At 37.1% G+C, this 20,739-nt stretch overlaps 1 protein-coding gene across 1 annotated transcript in view; it reads right to left on the bottom strand.

Annotated features, from left to right (window-relative positions):
- Window positions 1–20,739, bottom strand: part of Trpc6 (transient receptor potential cation channel subfamily C member 6) — a 102,630-nt gene that overhangs the window by 28,331 nt on the left and 53,560 nt on the right. Inside the window, 1 exon segment of the mRNA NM_001173032.2 lies at window positions 8,885–9,659. Coding sequence (NP_001166503.1) covers window positions 8,885–9,659 — 775 coding nt within the window.

Genomic DNA, 20,739 nt, shown 5'->3' with positions numbered 1-20,739 from the left:
AGTTGTTGCTAATTCTTAAAACATTGTCAATTAAAAACAACTCTTTAAATAAAATAAAGAGTAAGAACCTGCTTTCAGAAGTATAAACAAGGATCTCTCAGCATAGCAATCCATTTGCAAATATTTTAAGTTTCATATTTTAAGGTTTTTAAATTATCATGTCAACTCACATAAAATAAAATGTTGAGTACATCATTAGTCAGCACGCAATGCTGATTTTGGCTCCCTGAGAGGAAAACTAAAGGTGATGGGTTGATTTAATTTTAGATCTTATGTTTGAATCATAATAAATATGAAATGGATAATAAATTAAAAATGGACATTTGCCTACTAATCTCCCAATTTAAAAGAAATGACTGATAGTGAGCTAATAAAACAGAGTTTAGAAACTATAAACATTAAAAATATCACTGAAAAAATTATGACCCATCCTAAGGGTCAACCTAAAATCATTGAACTTCACATAGATAAAGAAACATTATGTTCTCTAATCTAACTCTTCTTTCTATATAAAGAATGAAGTTTATTTTTTTATAAACATTAATAGAGTCAGAAAAAATCACATGGATTAGTTTTTAGAAATCAACTGTGCGTGCTTTGCAGGACAGACTTAGTTTTGAAAGTGGACTCAATCTGGTTACTACCTATGTAATTTTTCATAAATGGTTTATCTCTTAAAGCCTCACAATTCTCGTGGGTAATATGGGAGTGATATTGCTGCCCACCTTCAAGAGTTGCTGTGGAGATTATTCAAAGTAGGAAATGTCAGGTTCCTAGACAAGAGCAATGTTGATTAATAGTGATCATTATTGTTATTATTTTCACTATTTCACAAGCCCTATTAACTCTTCTCAGTCCCTCCTCCCAAGGCTTTGCTAATTAATATAAAGGCATCTTGGGATTCCTACATCTCATCTGAAAATGTACTGGAAATAAAAAGCATTCCTTCAACAAATGTCTGAACACTGATGCTGCGGTAGATATCATAGTCTTACTAAAATGAGAATTGTGTAAAAAGGGGTTATGCACATTACAATTGTGATCAGCAATAGAATATTTTTCTCCAGATGGTGATTAATGGCTAGGCTGATTGTGGGGCCAAGTGTCACTCTGGGACTTTCCTGTTCTTCAGAATGATTGTCATTAAATAGCACAGTGATCACCAGGTTCTGTCAAGACTTGATATGGTGATAATTGGCAACATTTACAGAGCACCTATGAGGGACTGTGAGGAACATGAAAATAGGGTAGGCAGTATCCTTCAAAAAAGGTAAAAAGATGCAATACAATTTTAAATAACTTTAAAAACATTTTTAAGATACATATGCTGCTACTAACCTTTCTGTTGATTATTAACATCAACAATGTCTGCTTATTTAACTTAATGCAATGTTAGATAACCATTTTTTTTCTTCCCTATCATATAACTTTTAAGGCTCCATTGAAGATACAAAGTTAAAAGAGCAAGAATGAAGGTAAACAAGTGACTTCAGGTGTTGGGGACTCTGATGAAGCAGATGGGTGCCCTTATTTAACGTTCCTTTCTAATTATGTCTTTTCATGGACATAAAATTCTGCCAGGATGAAATTTTCTCTACTCATCCATTTCAAACTATGCTAAAAAATTCGAAGTCAAGAACACACAGCACATACTATTTCACGGCATTTGTTTACATATCTGCCTCTCTTGAATAGACTCAAATAACCTTTCAGACAAGGGTTCTACCTTACTTGTCTTTGAGTCCTCACAGCCTAGCATGGTGTGAGGTGCATAGGAGGCAATCAGCAAATTTTGCTGGCTGACATAAAGAAAGGAATATGGTTGGGGAAAAGCACACCTGGACTTGAATTCTGCTTTGCCGCTTCTTAGCTATATAATCCTGGAACGGTTGCTTCATTCTCTGGCCTTCTAATTCTGGAAATTTGAAGGACTGATGTATTGGTGAAGTTAAACATATAAATAATGTCATCCTAGACAAATAAACAGAGCTTCCATAAAACTACATTTTCTCTTTTTTGGCCAGGATCTCAGGACCATGCTTGTAATACTGTAGTTCTACCTGGCAGATTCCCTGTGTGAACTGACTGCCTCCGTCATCCTGTAAGACATGTGATGGTCACACCAGCTTCCTGCTAACAAAAACTACTCTTCTACTCAACCAGTTTCTCCGACAGTATTTATCTTGCAGACAGTGCCAGGCACTTTCAAACATCATACGCCAGAACATAGCAACAGTTTAGAAACAGACACAGCAGGAGTTTGGGCATCATCCTCTTTCTCTAAGTTAGAGGCAGCAGCATCTGGAGGGCCATGTGTGTGTCGATGCGCAGACCTCTAGGAAGATATGAAGAAGCTGGAATCGCTCCAGCAGTGTTATCCATCCAGATCTACAGAGTGAGAATCATCCTGCTGTGCGAAAGAAATGATTTTGGCAAGAAAGAAGGCAACAACAGGAAACAAGAATTTAGATCTTTTGCAGATGGAAAAGGGACATAGAGATGGAGGGAGGAAGATAGATAGGTGAGGGGCAGGACAGTAAAAAGAACTAAGATATGATAAATACATATACCTCCTCTCTAAAATAAATCTAAACATAGTGTGCTGCAAACATGTACTAGTAAAAAATAAACATAAAAATGATTTAGGGAGGAGTAAAGGAAACGTTTGTGTGTTACTACAATCTAAAATGTAAAAGTGCAAAAGAGGGTTTGGAGACATAAGTTACAGGGACATACAGAGATACTGGAAGGAATTGATCTCTCCCCTTTTAAATTTGCCATCCTTAATCTGAGCTTAGATTTGATTCAAGGAGTGAAGCCAGGAGATTTGCTCTAAATACTTTTTAAGCATCAAAGCCAGTTAAAGTTCTAGGGTTCTATGTTTTATTCGCTAATTTAGCATTTGTTGCCAGTTATTCTTAACCCAATTTTAAGTTCAAGACAACTGAGGTTTCATGCTATTAAAACCTAAAACCAGTGATAAATATTCGATATTAAAAATTCAATTTGAGCAAAAGTTTTTATCAAGTTCAGAAGTTTCATTTATTTTTAATTAATACAATTTTGTGCTTATATATGGAGTAAATATTGTGTTGTTGTTGTTGTTGTTGTTGTTTTTCTTTTTTATCGGTATCGGAGATTGAACTCACGACTGCCTGCTTGCAAGGCAGGTGCTTATGCTGCTGAGCTAAATCCCCAGCCCCTTATATGGAGTAAATATAATGTTCAACGCACTCATACATTGTACAATGACCATCAAATCAGGGTAATTAGCAGATCTATGACCTCAAAAATTTATCATTTCTTTGTAAGGAAGGCATTTAAAATTCTACTTTTTAGCTAATTTGAAATAACAGTTAAGGTAAAAATCTTTTTGAATCTATTTTACCCTCATCCTCTTTAAAGGTCTACAACACCCCAAGGCGTATTGGTTTTCTTCTTGTTGCTATGGCTCCATCTAAATAACACATTGCTCTGCTGTGATCTGATGTAACTCTTTGGAGTCAGCCCCAGTCCTGATAATTAGAGTTACAAAATAATTAGAAGGTAGATTCTAGGAACAAAGCTAAAATTGCCCGAGAAACTCCAAATTAACTTTCTTGGTCTCTTTTGTTAATGGATCCTGGAATATCATGGAAGGGAGAATGTGGTAGGAGCTTTGAGAAGCTGTACTTTGGAGATTACAAAATCGCTGTGAAAGTTCTCTGTTGGTCATGAAATAGGTAATTGCCTTCAAGTTTAGGTACATGAAGACTTTCCAAGAGCTAGTCAATCACTGATAATTTTAAGAGAATCCATTCCCAGATCCTTAATTTTCCCAAAATGTGATTCTTAAAAATAGATCTTTTTTCTTTATACAACAAGAAGGATGGGGGCTGGGGATTTAGCTCAGCGGCATAAGCATCTGCCTTGCAAGCAGGCAGTCGTGAGTTCGATCCCTGGTACCAATAAAAAGGAAAAAGACAAAAAGAAAAAAAAAAAAAAGAAGGATGTACACTTCGACAATTTTTGGAGAATTGAGGAGATGATATATAAGGAGATGATATATAGTAAATATGATCCTTGTTTCTATCTACACACTTCATTACACATCCGAATTAAAAGCATACTACCAAAAGTTAACATGCGAGATTTTTCTATCACTAAGCTTCAACAAAAATGTATATGAAAAATGTGTATCACTAAGTCTCAACAAAAGTGTACAGGGAAATGTAGCAAGCCTATCAGAGCTGTTGGTACTGGATTAATCATTAGATGGAGATTCTCTATTGCTTGGTATACAGCAAGTTGTGAAGAACATGAATAAAAACAGTGGTGTTAGTTTTGTTGTTATTCTCAACTTTCAAAAAGGACAAAAAGTGTTTAGTGAAGAACAGTACTAAATATGTAAAGGTATGTAGAAGAAAAATGGGAAGAGCATTACATATGAAAGTATATATTCGAAAAATAGTATATGTACATAAAGTCTATTGCTCTTCAAGGTTTGGCATCCACTGAGGCCCTCAGAGCGCATTTCCTGCAGTAAGGGAAGACCTGTATAGACAAAAATTGATTATCATGTATATAAATATATGTGATTCTTTTAAAGTATTCTTAATACTTATGTTTTGGACAAGAATTAACTAGAAAATAAAAGCATCCCAAATAAGCAAAGCATAAAGGTTAGCGAGGATAACTTTCCAGTTTGACTTGAAATGATTTTCATGACTTAGAGTTTTCACAGAACCCTTGTTAAAATCATGAATACACTTTTATGTGATTTTCTTTCAGATTCAGTGCATGTAATACATTATTATAGTTATTAAATTTTATAATGTTTATTCCAACTTCAATAAATCCTCTTCCAATTTTGTTTTATAAAATCTTTGATGATTCCCAATGCTATTAACAAAGGGTATATGCTAGCTGCCACATCAAGTAGTTTTAATATGTATGAATTTTCTTCCTTCATCAAATACACAGCAAAAGTGTCAACATAGCTAAGAACACTAAAAATGCATTACCAATAAGAATTTTACTTCATAGTGTTAACATTTACTTTTTAAAATTGGCTTATATTTGTAATTTTGAGCAATTAGATAATCTACTAATATGTCAACAGTAACTTTTTTCAGAATATTTTAAATACCTGTACCCTATAATCACAAGAAGTAAATTCTAAAATTTCATACACACATATAGTTCTATATGTGTTCTTTATTTACACAGATATACAATTTAAATTACATAAATAGCTACAAAAAGCTTAATAGTAAGAAGCCATTACATTAGACATCGAGGGCTGAGAATTTAGCTCAGTGGCATAAATGCCTGCTTGGCAAGCACAAGGTCATGAGTTTAGTCCCCAGTACCAAAAACAAACAAAAATCCTATTTACATTAGACATCACAGTTGTAGAGGAAATTGAAGTAGAAATACAAGTTCAGGAAATAAAAAGGAAGATGTGCCTTCTCTGAATGTAAAGAAGTCACTCAGTTATTTTTAAGATAGCTCACTGGTGCTACAAAACCATTACAGCGTTGTGAACTCCCTGCATACATGCGAAGGGGCAGTTTAAGAGTTCTATGTTCATGGCCATGTGTACACCATGCAGAAATCTTGCTTTAAACTTACCAAACAAAAAACAGTTATCAATTTTAAAATGGCATAGAATTTTTCAGGTGTCTTTGAGGTATAAAGGGAGCAAAAGAATTTGAAGAATAGGTAGAAAGTTAGCCTGTGGCAGCCACATCACTGAGGTCTCTGGGAAGCCAGACAGGTCTGAGCTGCCAACACTCTAGGCACTTTTATTTCTTGAAATTCCTAGGAGCTTACCTATTAAAAAAAAAAAAAAAGACAGCAGCCTGTGTGTAGCATAGCAGTATTTATTCCCCTGTAGCAAAATTAGGAATGATTTTTTTAAACTTTCATTTTTTTATTGCTAGTTTCTAACACGGCTATATATCATTTCAAAATAAGTTATTTTTAAAGAGTAGAAGCTGCAGATCTAGCAGGCAAGCCCACCTCAATGACACTCGCTTCTCTAGCCCTGTCAGGCTACATCTTTCTGTGAAGAGTCTGGACTGCTGGGAACAGACTTAGTGCCACAGCAGCTGTGGGTGGTGGAAGAATGTGGCTTCCCTAAGAGTTGACACATTGATCTCATGCAGCTCACCTTTCCTGAGAATGTGCTCACCTCTGTCCCCCAAACTAGTCGGGAGAGAATATAATATGTAATCTACAGCTTGGTAGCTGGCAAATCAACAACGTGTTTTGTGGTTCTGCATTTGTCAAAGGCTTTAAAAACAATAAAGCCAATTCAACAATAATGAAATCATTATATACTGAAAACATGTGCTAATTAAATAATAATAACAAGAGGTTTTTTTTAAAGCCAAGAATTGTCCTTTTCTCTTCATGCAATATAAGGACCTTTCAAATAGGGCATCTCATCAAAGAAAGTGCTAATTTTCAAGTTCTTGGTATACTTGGCAAATATCTTTTAAACTGCTACCCTTTTTTAACAGTAAACAAATTTAAATTTTGAAACTGATTTTTTAAAGGCACTGAAATAACACACAACTAAACAGATTTATGTTTTCAGAGAGATGTTTTTGCCCTTACACTGTCATAGACATCACACTTGGAATATCTAAGCAACTGCTGAAGACGGTGAGACTCCACAGCAGCAGAAATGAAGAAGTGCCTGAGCCGCATATGTAACAGTTCTGTGAGCAGGAAAAATGTGTGATGGACAAATAAAGGAGTGTCCAGACCTGGAAACCCTCATATCCTGTGGACCTCCACACTTTCCAATGCAACTAGGGGCAATGAATGGTTCACACAAAGGTGAAATGTGATGCTTCTACCTTTAAGCCTGTCTTACCCGCTTTTCTCATCACTGAGGTACAAGGCCTGAAACCCACAGTTGAAAGGAGGAGAGGTTAATTTTGGCTCACAGTTTAAAGGGTAAGCTGGCTCCGAGGCAGAAACAGTATAGCAAAGGAACCTAGCAGAGGAGCACTACTCATATCATGGCAGTCAGGAAGCAGAGAAAGGAAAAAACAGCGCAGTGGCCTGCCTCTTCCATCCAAGCCCCCGTGTACAGCACATTGAGCTATATTAGTAATGCCCTTTAATCCAGTTCTCTTCCAGGCACATGAAACCTTTAGGGATGCTTCAGATCTAAGCCATAATAGAGTCACTGTCCCACTCCTCACTCATTAAGGTCATGCTCAAGAGCGTGGTTACTACATCAAAGTCTGCTCTCTTCAATGACGTCATAAACTAGTTAAGGCAGGATTACAGACTTGAACTGTCTTTGTGTTTTGTTCCACATCTCCATCCTCATGTAACATAGGGGCTGAGACAAGGTAGACCAACAAATGAATGAAACAAGTAAAGAACGTGACAGTCTTTAGTGGTTAGAAGTGTGTGACAATGATTCAGTAACGGAAACAAAAAGTTGAAACCTAAGCAGTGGAATCACATTAAAAACTAGATACAAATTATAAAATTTAGTGAATAAGATCTCAAAAAAATGCATTAACTTGAACTTAAAAAGCTAATTTTTCTGAATCACTAAGTCCTGGGAGTCCTGAGAAAAGTAAAAGAGAATCTGAGATGGGATTGGAAAGGATTATTTGTTTGTCTGGCTGTTTTAGCTGCCAGGCAGCCTCCATCCTGGGAGCCAAACACACACTGAGGTTTTTGGGAGCCGTCTCTTTTTCTTCCTTTCCCTGAAAGATAGAACCTGAGGACACATGGACTCATAACATCTCAAGGTGGGGAATGACAACATTTTTTCAATAAAAATGAAGCTGCTCAGATGAAATTTAAACAGCAGTCTCTCAAGGCTTGGGATGTAGATACAAACTTTCTCACAGCATTGAGAAGAGAGGAAAAATTGGATCATTATTTAGTTGGTTAAGTACTGTACTTGATAAGTTAGACATGATTCCAAATCAAAAACAGTATACTGTGAGAGAAGGGTGCATCATAAACAATGACAAAGATAGAACATGATGCACACTCCAAGATAGGTCAAGTAGCCCATGAAGGGAGTTTAGAAGTGTTTGCAGGAATGCTCATGAGCTCAAAATTTGAGATCTCATCCTCTCCAAATGCAGCACAGACAAATGAACAATGGCAACACCTAACTCCACTTATCTCTATGTGCATTTCATTAAGCAGCTATTCAAGTTTCTCTACTTTACTCATATCTGTAAGCTTTTGCCTTTGCTCTTATTGTGTCCTGAAAAATATTTTTCCTCATTCTCTGACTCCCGAAATTCCATTCATTTAGTCATATTACACCTCAGCCGCCAAATTACATGTAAGTTTGCTGAATCTTAATAGAAACTATACACTACTTTCTTGAATTTCTATAGCACATTTCTAATAGTTTTACCTAAGTGGTTTCATCTCACTTTTTATTATATTTTTTCATGTATGCATTTGTCTCTAATTCAAACTGTGACTTCGTTAAGTTTTCTATCTTTCTGCAGCATTTGTCACTGTGCTCTGAATACAAAACCATGTTTTATGGAAAAAAGAACCTGTCTTTAAGTATAGCATACTTGGATTCTGAGCCCAGCTGAATCATTTTCGAACTCTTGAACTTGAGCTTTACTTAACCTTCCTATGTCTTCATTTTTGCATTTGAACAAAAACTAGTATTTCTACAAGGTTGTAAAAAGGACTAGTCACAATAAATGAAAACTATCTGGTAGATAGATTATCAAATATGACTACCATCACAACTTTAACTATTGTAACTATAAGAAGCTTATGGATAAAAAATATGAAATTACCAAGTATCCACAGTACCTAGCACTTCGTGGAAGTTGTAAACAAACTTGAGTTTGATCTGTGAAGGGTGAGGTCCCTAGTGTTAGTGACCTACCTTGAATTCTTTCTCAATGTTTGCCAGCACTGCCAGCTCATTGCTAAGTTCTAAAGCTGTCATGACTGGATCTTCGCTAGACAGTGAGAGGTAAGCCGGACTTGCCAGGCCCTTATAGGCATTTATCCTAGACCTGGAGTGGCTAAAGGAGTCATGCTTTTGTTTCTGGTTACATTCACTGCACTTGCAGAAATAATCATGAGGCCGTTCAATCCGTGCACCTTTCCGCAGGAGAGTGTGAACAATTTCATATTCTTGGCAGTGGGCAGCCAGAATAATTGGCGTCACATCATGGGAGAACCGGGTCCCATCCTCATCATAGGCATAAAAATCATCTTGCTGGAGTTCAGACTGGCTAGGGCTTGTTGCTAACCTTTTGCCTTCAGCAAAAGCTGGATGACTAAGAATTGCTTCCACAATCCGGACATAACCTTTACTGATAGCTAGAAGCAAAGCATCCCCAACTCGAGAAAGGTTTTCTTTCTTGAGAAGAAGCTCTGTAATTTCCAGATGCTCATTGGCCACTGCCAATTGCAGGGCATTCTGGCCCATGTAATCCACACAGTTCACATTGAGGGAAAGACATTCTTCCAACATTTTCCGCACCACTGGGATATTGCCATATTCAGCTGCATCTAAAAAGCGCTCCTCCTCAATAGATAGGGTTGTTGAGTGATCATTAAACATGTATGCTGGTCCTCGATTAGCTAATCTTCTTCCCTTCTCACGAAGAACTGTCTGTCGCCGGTGAGTTAGTCTGTTGTCAGTACCTCGGCTGCAATAAACAGAAAGATGGTGAACAAATCATATTAGGAGCACTTTCATGTGCCAAAATGACCTGCCATTTACCTAATGCATTCCTCGATATATTAGATGTTGTCTCACCGTCTCTAGAATTCCTATTTATAAAATGATGATGCTTTTATTTGATAATGGATTCCAAGAACTTCTTTACGAAAGCTAAGCAGTTTACAGACTTTAACCTGTGGAGAGTGGCAATTGCCATACTTTTCATAAACCATTCACACAGAGGTTAACATGGCTTCTCAGTGGGATATGGTAAAGAATTAGAAAATACTAACTCTCTTCTGCATAATCAATCACCAATATAATGGTGTGCAGTTATTTTTAAAAAGCAGGGAAAACAGCAAATTCACCCAAGTCATCAACGTTTGCTGAGGCCCTCCCATATTTGTTCAGGCACTTTATTAGGCCTAAAAAAATAAATTGTAAAAAATGTAGTACTCTTCACAGAGCTGCTCGTACAGTCTAAAGAGAGAAAGGGTCCATTAACACATCTCCTTGTTAGCAGCTCTTTTGCTGTCATGCTAAGGCCACAGCAGAGACATCTAACCCAGCTCCTCAGAGGAAACGGCCTGTTGAAAGCGGAAGTATGAGCAGCAGCCAGGTGAGAGTGTGTTCTGGGGAGCCGAGGCAGGGGTTAGAGCTACACAGAGGGCTTTCTCCAGCACAACCGCCAGATGCTAAGAGAATGTTGCGTGAACAGGGACAATTAAAGCCCGACTTTTGTCATCCTAAAAGTCACTTCAAACTTCAAAAGAAAAGGTTATAAGATGCCAGGTGGGAAGGAGCACTTCTGTGATGGTGACAGTGGTCAAAATTTTGGCTGCCCTCAAGGTGGGCCATCACAATGTGTGATAACAAATTAAAGTGCTTCTCTTCTAATCAAAATGTTATAATGGGGAATTTTATCACCTATTAATACATATCTTTGTGTCTTTTGGTCTTTTTTGGAGCTAAAAAAATCTTTAAGTCAAATTAGAGGTCCAAGTGTTATCAGTATCACTAAGTGGAAATCCAAAGGGAGACAAGTTCTTGCAGAAAAAGTGCGGAAGGAAAGGTTATCAAGGAGACTGTTAAGGAGGACTAACGTATGAGAAATTCATGCTGTTGCCTCTTATAATAAATGTCCCGTATGTCATAATTATTTAAAAATTGTCCATACTTCCTGCATGAAGAACTCAAATGGCATCCAAAGACCTCATAAACCATCTTCCTCTCCAGTGTTGCGAGGCCTAGAGAATCAAATTGCTTTTCTTTATAGGTCTTACCCATCTTGATACCAAATTTCCAGACATTATCCTTAGTTGTAGTATGATGCCATCAACAGAAAAAAACTTAACAAAATTTCTTAAGCTCACAGACAGATTATAATTCTCCAAGAAATTTGAAGACTATGCCTCCATATCACAAATATTTTTCATAGATTTTTGTCCACTTGCGATTTCTTTAGCCATCAGAGCTCTTCAAAGCCAACAAAATTGTTGTTTTATGTAAATTTAAAAAGTGAAATGAAAGGCCAATAACCAAATATATGATAGTAATATTTGCTAAGGAGATAATAAACATGTATCTTAGCTTGGTAACAAGTAGTTTTTATACATAAAAAGTATTTTTATAACTACTTTTTACAGATAACTATTATTTTGTTTCTTATTCCTGTTTGCTTTTATAGAGATAGTAAATATACATTTTAAAGATTCTATAAAATATTACAAAATGAGAGATTGTTGTCCTTTATTTTCCTACTATCTGATCTGCAAAGGCAATAAATTTCAACTCAGCTATTCTAGCTGATTATTTCATAATGCAAAGATACAGAGATACAGACACAGACATAGATACAGTGTGGCTATATTGCTATTTCTTATTTTTCAGGTTTGGCATTACCTACGGATACCCCACTGGCTCATTTTCACACACCACGCTTCTACACCTGTCTCACCCTAATCCCATCTCACACATACATCCACGTATGTGCGCACAAGCATACTGCACAGTCCTTTATAATTCAAGAGAGTTATAAATGGCTTTCTTGGATTACCTATTTATCATTAACATTATGGCAATGCAAATGCTTTTGAAAGCTAAGACCAGTAGTGTAATATGGTATAAGGTTTCTGCTTCAGCTTATGTATGACCTAAAATCAGGTAATTAAAATTATCTTTGTGTGTTTAATGCTTCATGTACACATGACTAATTCAACCAAATTTTTATCTCCTTCCACATAAATCTTATTTTAGTATGTTCAACATGCTATGTGATTTCAATTTTAGCTTATTTTCCCTACATGTATAATAGGGTATACTAATTCTACAGATTAATGGGTTTTATTTTGGCAAAGTTTTGCTTGCACATAACACCTTTAATCATTTCCCTCCATCACCCCCTGCCACACCTCCTTCTAGTTTCACATGATTTCAGGGACAATTCAACATGTATAATATATTTTGATCATACCCATGCCTCCTTTTACCCACCCTTAGGCTTTCTCTTCCTCTCTTCTCTCATCCTTTTGTTGAATGGTTTTAGCACCTTGAAGAATCATTTCTGTGGCCTTCTAATCTACTAAGATTAAACAATAGCTTTCTAGGCTTTATAAATTTATGCTGTCTCTGAATCTACCTTTTCCTGTCATCCCAAGGAATATACTTTTTTCATTTTTGTGTTGGGTTCTCTGTTTTCTGTATTCCAGATTTTCCTCCTTATTAATTTTACTTTCTTGTTCTACTACAGCACATCTCCCGGAAGCTGACTAAGAATATGTGTATGGAAAGTAAATTTTTTGAGATTAGCTATGCCTAAAGACTTCTCCTCCCCTCAAATTCGATAGCTTGACTGAGTAAAGAATTCAAGCTTGACAATAATTTGGATGGCCTTGCTCTGCTAGATTCTAGTTTTTTATGTAAGTACACGTGCTAACCAATTGTGCCACTAGAGCTTCTAGATTCTAGTTTATGTAGCTGTTATTAAACATGTAATACACTTTGATTCTGAATATTTTCCTTATTAGCCCTTCAAATATGACTACTGGAAATAGTCTCTTTCCCTCCATAATGCTGGACACTCTTTAAACCCTTTTCATCTCAGAGAGAAATGAGTCTTTGTCTCATTTCTCAGATAATTTTATTTCTTGTTTTGAGGGTTCCATTTCTTGAAATTTTTTAGATGCTGGACATTCCATAATTTTCTTCTAATTTTTTATTTTTTGCACTTGTTAGCATCACATGTTTTTGCAGTATATTCCAAGAAATTTCAACTTTATCTTCTAATATAGCTATAGATGGTTTTCTGGTATTACATTCTTAATTATCAAGAGTATCCTTTTTATTCAAATACTTCTTTATAGAACATTTTTCTTCTTTCAAGAAATACAATATCACTTTTTATCTTTCTGGAACATTACTGATACAGACTAGACAGAACTGCTCCTAGTCACTTTCTACATTTGGTTAGTTTGGTTTTTTATATCGGATTTTTCCTTCATATAGGGAGTAATCCTTATTAGATACTCACTTCTGCTTTTAAAAAAATACTCCAATTTTTTTTCTAAGAGAATCGAATTTTCTCTTAAGAGAACTGGATTGAAGCAAAAGTTAACTCAGGCAAAGATTGAAGCAAAAGTTGATTCAAGCAAAAGATGACCTTCAGTTAAAGGGGAATTCTGGAACAGCAGATGGGTTTCTGAGTTAGCAGGAGAGACGAAGTAAAAATGACAAGAAATTACCAAGATTTTTACCTGAACAATCATTCGCCATCTCTCTTCTGGAATTATTAACCTTCTTTCCTTCTTCCTGTCAGTTTTCTGACTTTTAATGACTTCCTTAATGTTTTATTCCCTTCTTCTATATGTGTTATTTTGTATAGCTTCTCTTGTGGGAAATAGAAACTTTGAAAATTAGGGGGAGAAGAAGTGATAATTGAACATGGGGAATATTAGAAAAAGAAAAAAATTAAAATTAAGGGACACATGAGGTAGGATCATGGGGTTTATAAAAACACAAAGGAAATATTGAGTGTATTGCCCAGGTATAGCTCAGTGGACACTCGCCTACTATGTTTAAGTGCTTGGGTTTAAACACTAGCACCAAAAAAATAGAAAAAAAGTACTAGGAATGGAAACATGACTCAAAAATTTTTGTATGAAATAATGCACGAAAGTGTTATAAAATAGAAACAAGTACCAAAAAAAGATCAAGACTAGGACTTTTTGGTTCTTTTTTCAACCATTAAAATGAGAAAATAATTATTTTACCCTATCTCAAAACTTTGCTTTTAAACTCAAAGTTGTGAATGTGATAAGCACTTAAAGTCAAGTTGCATTTTTTACAGTCACAGGAATATGCACTTAAAGAATCAGGAGCACACTTGGGCTTTATCATTTTTCAGTTGTTATTCAATTATAAGACCCATTTAAAAAGTGAAAAAATGGACCAACTTCTCGGATTCCTGCCCCGATCGGCAGACTCTGGGGATTTGGGCCTGCCTGCCCTCTCAGTTCTGGAGACTGGGTGGCCTGGGGTGAGTGTTCCCATACTACCCCCCATGAGCCCCACGAGTTTAAGATCCTTGCTCCTGCCCTGGCCAGGGAACTTTATTGCTTCCTGCTGCACTAGACCAGCTCAGCAGGTCTTGACCCAGCCTGCACCAACCTCCCAGCTTCCTGCCATGCTTGGTAGACTGGGGATTTGGGCCTGCCTGTGCCCTTAATTCTGGAAACTGGGCAGCCTGAGGTGTGTCCCTACACCATCCTAACCGAGGAATTTGGAATCATTGCTCCAACTAGCCAAGGAATTTCACAGATTCCTGCCACACTCAACCTGCCCTGCAAGGCTGGGGACTGCCTGCCCCATCCAGAGTGACCCTCTCTCAATCAGGGAAACCGGGTGGTGAGAGTCCCAGGAGCTGAGGGCATAGAAGATTTCCAACAGGCCTGGGGAAGCCTTAGAATAACACTTGAAACACGGAAATATAGGAAAAAGGCAAAATGAAAGACCAAAATAGCATCTCAAACCCCCAGCCCATCCCGAAAAACCTTAGGAGCTATGTACATAGAAGCAAATATATGCCATACACCTGAAATACCTGAAATAATAGCAAATGAAATAAAGAAGCAACTTGGGGAAACTTTAAGGAAATTCAGACTAGAAATAATCTCACAGGTAAAAGAAGAAAAGATAAAAGAAATGAAAGAGATGCTGAACGTTATCTAAAGAAGTTAAAAAATTGGAGGAACTAAACAAAAAGGTAGAATCCCTGGATGAACAATATAAGAAACAAACTGAATGCATAAAGCAGATGCAAAGAGATATATTAGAAATCAAAAATTCCATTGAAAGTTGTAAAAACCAGCTCAGTGAAAGTGAAGTTAGAATTTTAGACCTTGAAGACAAGATTTCAGCTAGTGAACAGGAAAGGAAAGATCTTTTTAAAATAACAAGGAATCAGGAAATAACAATTCAACAGCTGCAAGGTGATGCAAAGAAAAACAACATAGGATTGATAGGGATAAATGAGAAAGAAGGGGACAGCATAAAGGATGTCAAGAGGATATTTAGAGAGGTAATAGCTGAAAATTTCCCAAACATGAGATTGGAAACTGATATCAGGATCAATGAAGCATATAGAACTCCAAATAGCCATAACCAAAATAAAACTACACCCAGACATATAATAATCACCATTCCAGAAATCCAACAAAAGAATAGAATATTAGATGCTGTCACAGAGAAAAGACAGATCACCTATAAAGGAAAACCTATCAGAATCACAGAAGACTTCTCAGCACAAACAATAAAGTCAAGAAGAGCATGGAGTGAAGTATTTCATATACTAAAGGAAAATGATTTCCAACCTAGACTTATGTACCCTGCAAAACTGTCCTTCAAAATGGATGGAGAAATAAGACACTTTTCATGACAAAGAACAGCTGAACTTCACAATCACCAAGCCAACCCTGCAAAGAATACTAAAAGACAGTTTAGATACACTTAGGAAAAAACCACCAAGCAAAGCAGACAAACACAATGGAAAGATAAAGATGCAACAGCAGAAAAATAACGTCAACAACAAAACAACATATAACAGTTATAACCATAAATGTAAATGTCCTCAATGCACCAATTAAAAGAAATAGACTGGCAGATTGGATCAAGAAACAACATCCAACCATATGCTATCTACAAGAAACCCATCTAACCTGGAAGGATACTCACAGACTGAAAGTCAAAGGATGGAAAACAATACTTCATGCAACAGGAACCCCCAAAAAAGCGGGGGTAGCTATTCTGTTTGCAGACAATGTGAACTTCAAACCATGAATGATCAGAAGAGATGAAGAAGGTCATTACATACTGGTTGGGGGAAAACTTCAAGAGGAAGAGATAACAAACTTAAATATATATGCACCAAATTCCAGAGCACCCAGTTACATAAAGCAAGTGTTAATAGAAATGAAAAACCAAATTAGCAATAACACAATTATAACAGGAGACCTTAACACACCATTGACACCAAGGGACAGATCAACCAGACAGAAAATCAGCAAAGAAATAACAGAACTGAATCATACCTGTGAACAAAGGGAATTGATAGACATATACAGAGTATTCTATCCAACAACATCAGAATACACATTCTTCTCAGCAGTACATGGAACATTCTCTAAAGTAGACCATATACTAGCCCACAGAACATATTTAAATAAATGCAAAAGAGTTGAAATTATCCCTTGCATGTTATCAGATCACAGCACCATGAAGTTAGAAATTAATGATAAAAGGAACTTCAAAAGTCCCACAAACATGGAGAAATTGAATAACACACTCTTGAAATTCAGTGGGTCACAAGGGAAATTAAAGAAGAAATTAAATAATACCTATAAGCAAGTGAAAATACAAATACAACTTACCAGAATGTGTGGGATGCAATGAAAGCTGTCTCCAGAGGAAATTTATTGCACTAAGTTCTCACATCAGGAAAAGAGAACAAACACAAATAAACAACCTGATGTTACACCTCAGTCATCTAGAAAAAGAAGAGCAAGTCAAGCCTAAAGCCAAAAGAAGGGAGGAAATTATAAAAATCAGAGCAGAAATTAATGCAATAGAGACTAAGAAAACAATCCAAAGAATCAATGAATCAAAGAGTTGGTTCTTTGAAAGAATAAATAAAATTTATAAGCCCCTAGCCAACCTAATTTTAAAAAGGGAAGAAAAAGCTCAAATTCATGCAACAAGGAATGAAAAAAGTGAAATCGCTACAACTCTGTAGAAATACAGAAGATCATCAACACCTATTTCGAAAACCTCTACTCTCATAGGTTTGATAACACAGAAGAAATAGATTCTTAGAAACATATGAAGTACCAAAGCTTCAAGGTCAAGGTCAAGAAGATGTAAAACTGCTGAATAACCCAATTTCTATTAAGGAAATTAAAAATGCAATTAAGTCCTTACCTACAAAGAAGAGCCCAGGCCCAGATGGATTCACTGCAGAATTCTACAAGAAATACAAAGAAGATTTAATGCTAACACACCTCAAACTCTTCAATGAAATAGAAAGGGAAGCAATGCTCCCTAAGTCATTCCTGGAAGCAAATATTACTCTAGTACCAAAACCTGAGAAAGACCCAATTAAATAAGAGAACTACAGGCCAGTTTCCCTAATGAACACGTGTCATGGTTTATGTCTGTGGCCCACAGGCCTCATGAGTTTGCATTGTGCATTTGTGATGGTTCATTGTCTAGTGCTTGGATTGATGGTGTCAGTACTATACCCACATAGGGGTGGAGCCAGGATGCAATGTAATGTCAGCAAATAGGAGTGTCTTGCTCTTTTTCAGGTTTCTGCCTTGCTGTTTGCAGCTGCCATGAACTGCGGCCCAGCCATGCCAGCCTGCCTTGGAGCCAACTGAGTATGGACTGAAACCTCCAAAAACTGTAAGCCATAAACCTCTCCTTTCCCAAATTTTGGCATCAGGTATTTTGTCTCAGCAACAAGTAAAAAGTAACTAAGACAGAATTTGGTACCTGTGACTATACCTGACCATGTTTCTCAAGAAATGAGAAACATTGGAAATGGCTTGTGGAAATGGCTTGTGGCCAGAGTTTGGAAAGTTTTGAACACGTCACCTGGATGCATAGAGCTGGAGCATCTTAGGCTGTTCTGTAGAGGAGATTCTGGTCAGAGCTCAGGAGACCAGAAGGCTGATAGAAAGCCTAATGGTAAAGACCAAGCTTGGGAGGTTTCTGCTGGGAGGAAGGACTGCATTGGTTGTTGGACTCCCCAGGATGTGTGTTATGGGTTGGCAAAAAGTTTGTCTGCATTTTGCTCATGCCCAGAGACCTTGCCTGAGACTGAGACAAAGGGCAATGGACTGATTAATCTTGAAAAAGAAATTAAAAAGCAATCAAACATTGAGTCTGTGGTATGGCTATTGTTGGGGGCTTTTAGCCAGCCTTATGTTGCAAATCAAGAGCAAAGAGCCCAGCTGGATAATATGCAATAATGTGAGTTTGTCCAGAAGGAAAATGCCAGGAAGGCTGTGGATTGTAAAGACAGAGTTGAGATTTTGATGGATAAGGAGAAACAGAGAGAGAAGAAAGATGGCCCCGGGGCATCCCAGGAAGGGGGTCCTCACCCTTTGAAGCCTCACTGCAAAGGTAAAAGAATTTGCTCAGAGGAGAAAGCTGCAGAGCACTAGGTTCCAGAACGGCGAGAGAGGCCACATGAGGTTCCAGAATGGTGACAGAGGCCCCATGAGGTCCCAGAATGGCGGCAACATAGAGAAGCTTTTCCTCACGATCAGGTAAACAGAGCCATGAAATCCAGGCAACTGACCCCTACAGCCAAGAGAGAGAAAAGCCTGGCTACTGCTTTAGCTGGCAGCAGACCCTGTCAGCATCCACGAGGTTCTGACTTTAGGTGCAAGGAAAATGCATGAATTCTGAGGGTAAGATGGCTTCCACCTCAATTGCAAAGGGCCTGGGAAGCCAAGCAATGTGCCCCTGAGAGGGCAATTTGTGAAGATGTAAAGGTGAAGCCAAAGGTGCAATGAGTTTGGAAAAGCCAGGAATGTGGATGATCTAAGGAAAGCTGCAAAAAGCAAGCAGAGAAATTTAAGAGAAAAACTACAGGAGCTGAAATCGCTGGAAGTACTGTGGGGGGTGAAATCACCCAAGCCTTTTGGAGCTTGCAACCAGATTGCTTCAGATGCTGAGCATGGAACACTAGGACTTAATGTTTGTTCTGCTGGATGTTGGACTTGCTTTGTTTCCAATGCTTTCTATTCTCCTGTTTGTAACTTTTGGAATGGTAATGTTTATCTTGTGCCTTTGCATTTCAGAAATCTTGTAACATTTGTACTGGAGATTACAGTTAAGAGTTTACGGTAGATCTTGGAGGAGACTTGGGACTTGGACTTTTCAGCAATGCTGAAACTAAGGACTTTGGCAACTCTTGAAGGTGGACTAAGTGTCCTTTGTATAAAGGAGGTACATGAGTCCTGGGAGCCAGGGGTGGAATGTCATGGTTTATGTCTGTGGCCCTCAGGCCTCATGAGTTTGCATTGTCTAGTGCTTGGCTTGATAGTGTCAGTGCTACACCCACATAGGGGTGGAGCCAGGATGTAATGTAATGGCAGAAAGTAGGAGTGTCTTGCTCTTTTTCAGGTTTCTGCCTTGCTGTTTGCAGCCACCATGAACTGTGGCCCAGCCATGCCAGCCTGCCTTGGAGCCAACTGAGTATGGACTGAAACCTCCAAAAACTATAAGAAATAAACCTTTTTTTTCCCAAATTTTGGCATCAGGTATTTTGTCTCAGCGATCAGTAAAAAGTAACTAAGACAACACAGATGCAAAATCCTCAATAAAATATTGGCAAAAAGGATGCAGCAAATCATCAAGAAGATTATGACCAAGTGGAATTCATCCCAGGCAAGGAGGGATGGTTCAACATACATAAATCAATAAATGTGATCCACCATATCAATAAAACCAAAAGTAAGAATCACATGATCATTTCTATAAATGTAGAAAAAGCTTTTGATAAGGTCCAACATTCATTTATGATAAGAACCTTACAGAAAATTGGAATAGATGGTCTTTACCTCAATATAATAAAGGCCATCTATGACAAACCAAAAACCAGTATCATACTAAATGGCCAAAAAATGAAGGCCTTTACTTTAAAATCAGGCACAAGACAAGGATATCCCTTGTCACTGCTCCTATTTAATATAGTACTGGAAATACTAACCAGAGCAATTAGACAAGAGAGAGAAATAAAAGGGTAAGATAGAAAAAGAAGTTAAATTATCATTATTTGTGAATGACATGGTACTATACATACAAGACCTCCAAAACTCCATTGAAAGACTCTTAGATATAATAAATAAATTCAGTAATGTAGCTGGATATAAAATGAATACTCAAAAATCAATAGCATTCCTAAACACTAACAACAAACTCACACAGAGAGAAATAAGAGAAGCAACACCCTTCACACTAGGAACCAAAAAACTGAAATATTTAGGAATTATTCTCATGAAACAAGTGAAAGATATATATATATGCAAAATTATAATACACTGAAAAAAGAAATTGAAAAGGATCTCAGAAAACGGAAATACATCCCCCACTCATGGATAGGAAGAATAAATATTGTGAAAATGGTCATTCTCCCAAAACCCTTATACAGATTCAATGCAATCCCAATAAACATACCATCAACATACCTCATAGATCTAGAGAAATCACTTCTAAAATTCATCTGGAACCAGAAGAGACATAGAATAGCAAAGGCAAGACAGGAGGCATCACAATCCCTGACTTGAAGTTATACTACAAAGCAACAATAGTAAAATCAACATGGTACTGGAATCAAAAAAGAGCTGAAGATCTTTGGAATAGATTAGAAGATACAACCACAACTACAAACACACTCAACCACCTTATTTTTGATAAGGGGCCAAACATGTTCACTGGGAGAAAGACAGTCTTTAATAAATGGTGTTGGAAAAACTGGCTCTCCGTATGCTGAAAACTAAAACTAG

Source organism: Cavia porcellus, unplaced genomic scaffold (assembly GCF_034190915.1).
Source record: "Cavia porcellus strain 051 isolate PalLab524CR breed Dunkin Hartley unplaced genomic scaffold, mCavPor4.1 scaffold_9, whole genome shotgun sequence".
Classification (NCBI taxonomy): domain Eukaryota; kingdom Metazoa; phylum Chordata; class Mammalia; order Rodentia; family Caviidae; genus Cavia; species Cavia porcellus.
This window is presented reverse-complemented; position numbering and strand designations above follow the sequence as displayed.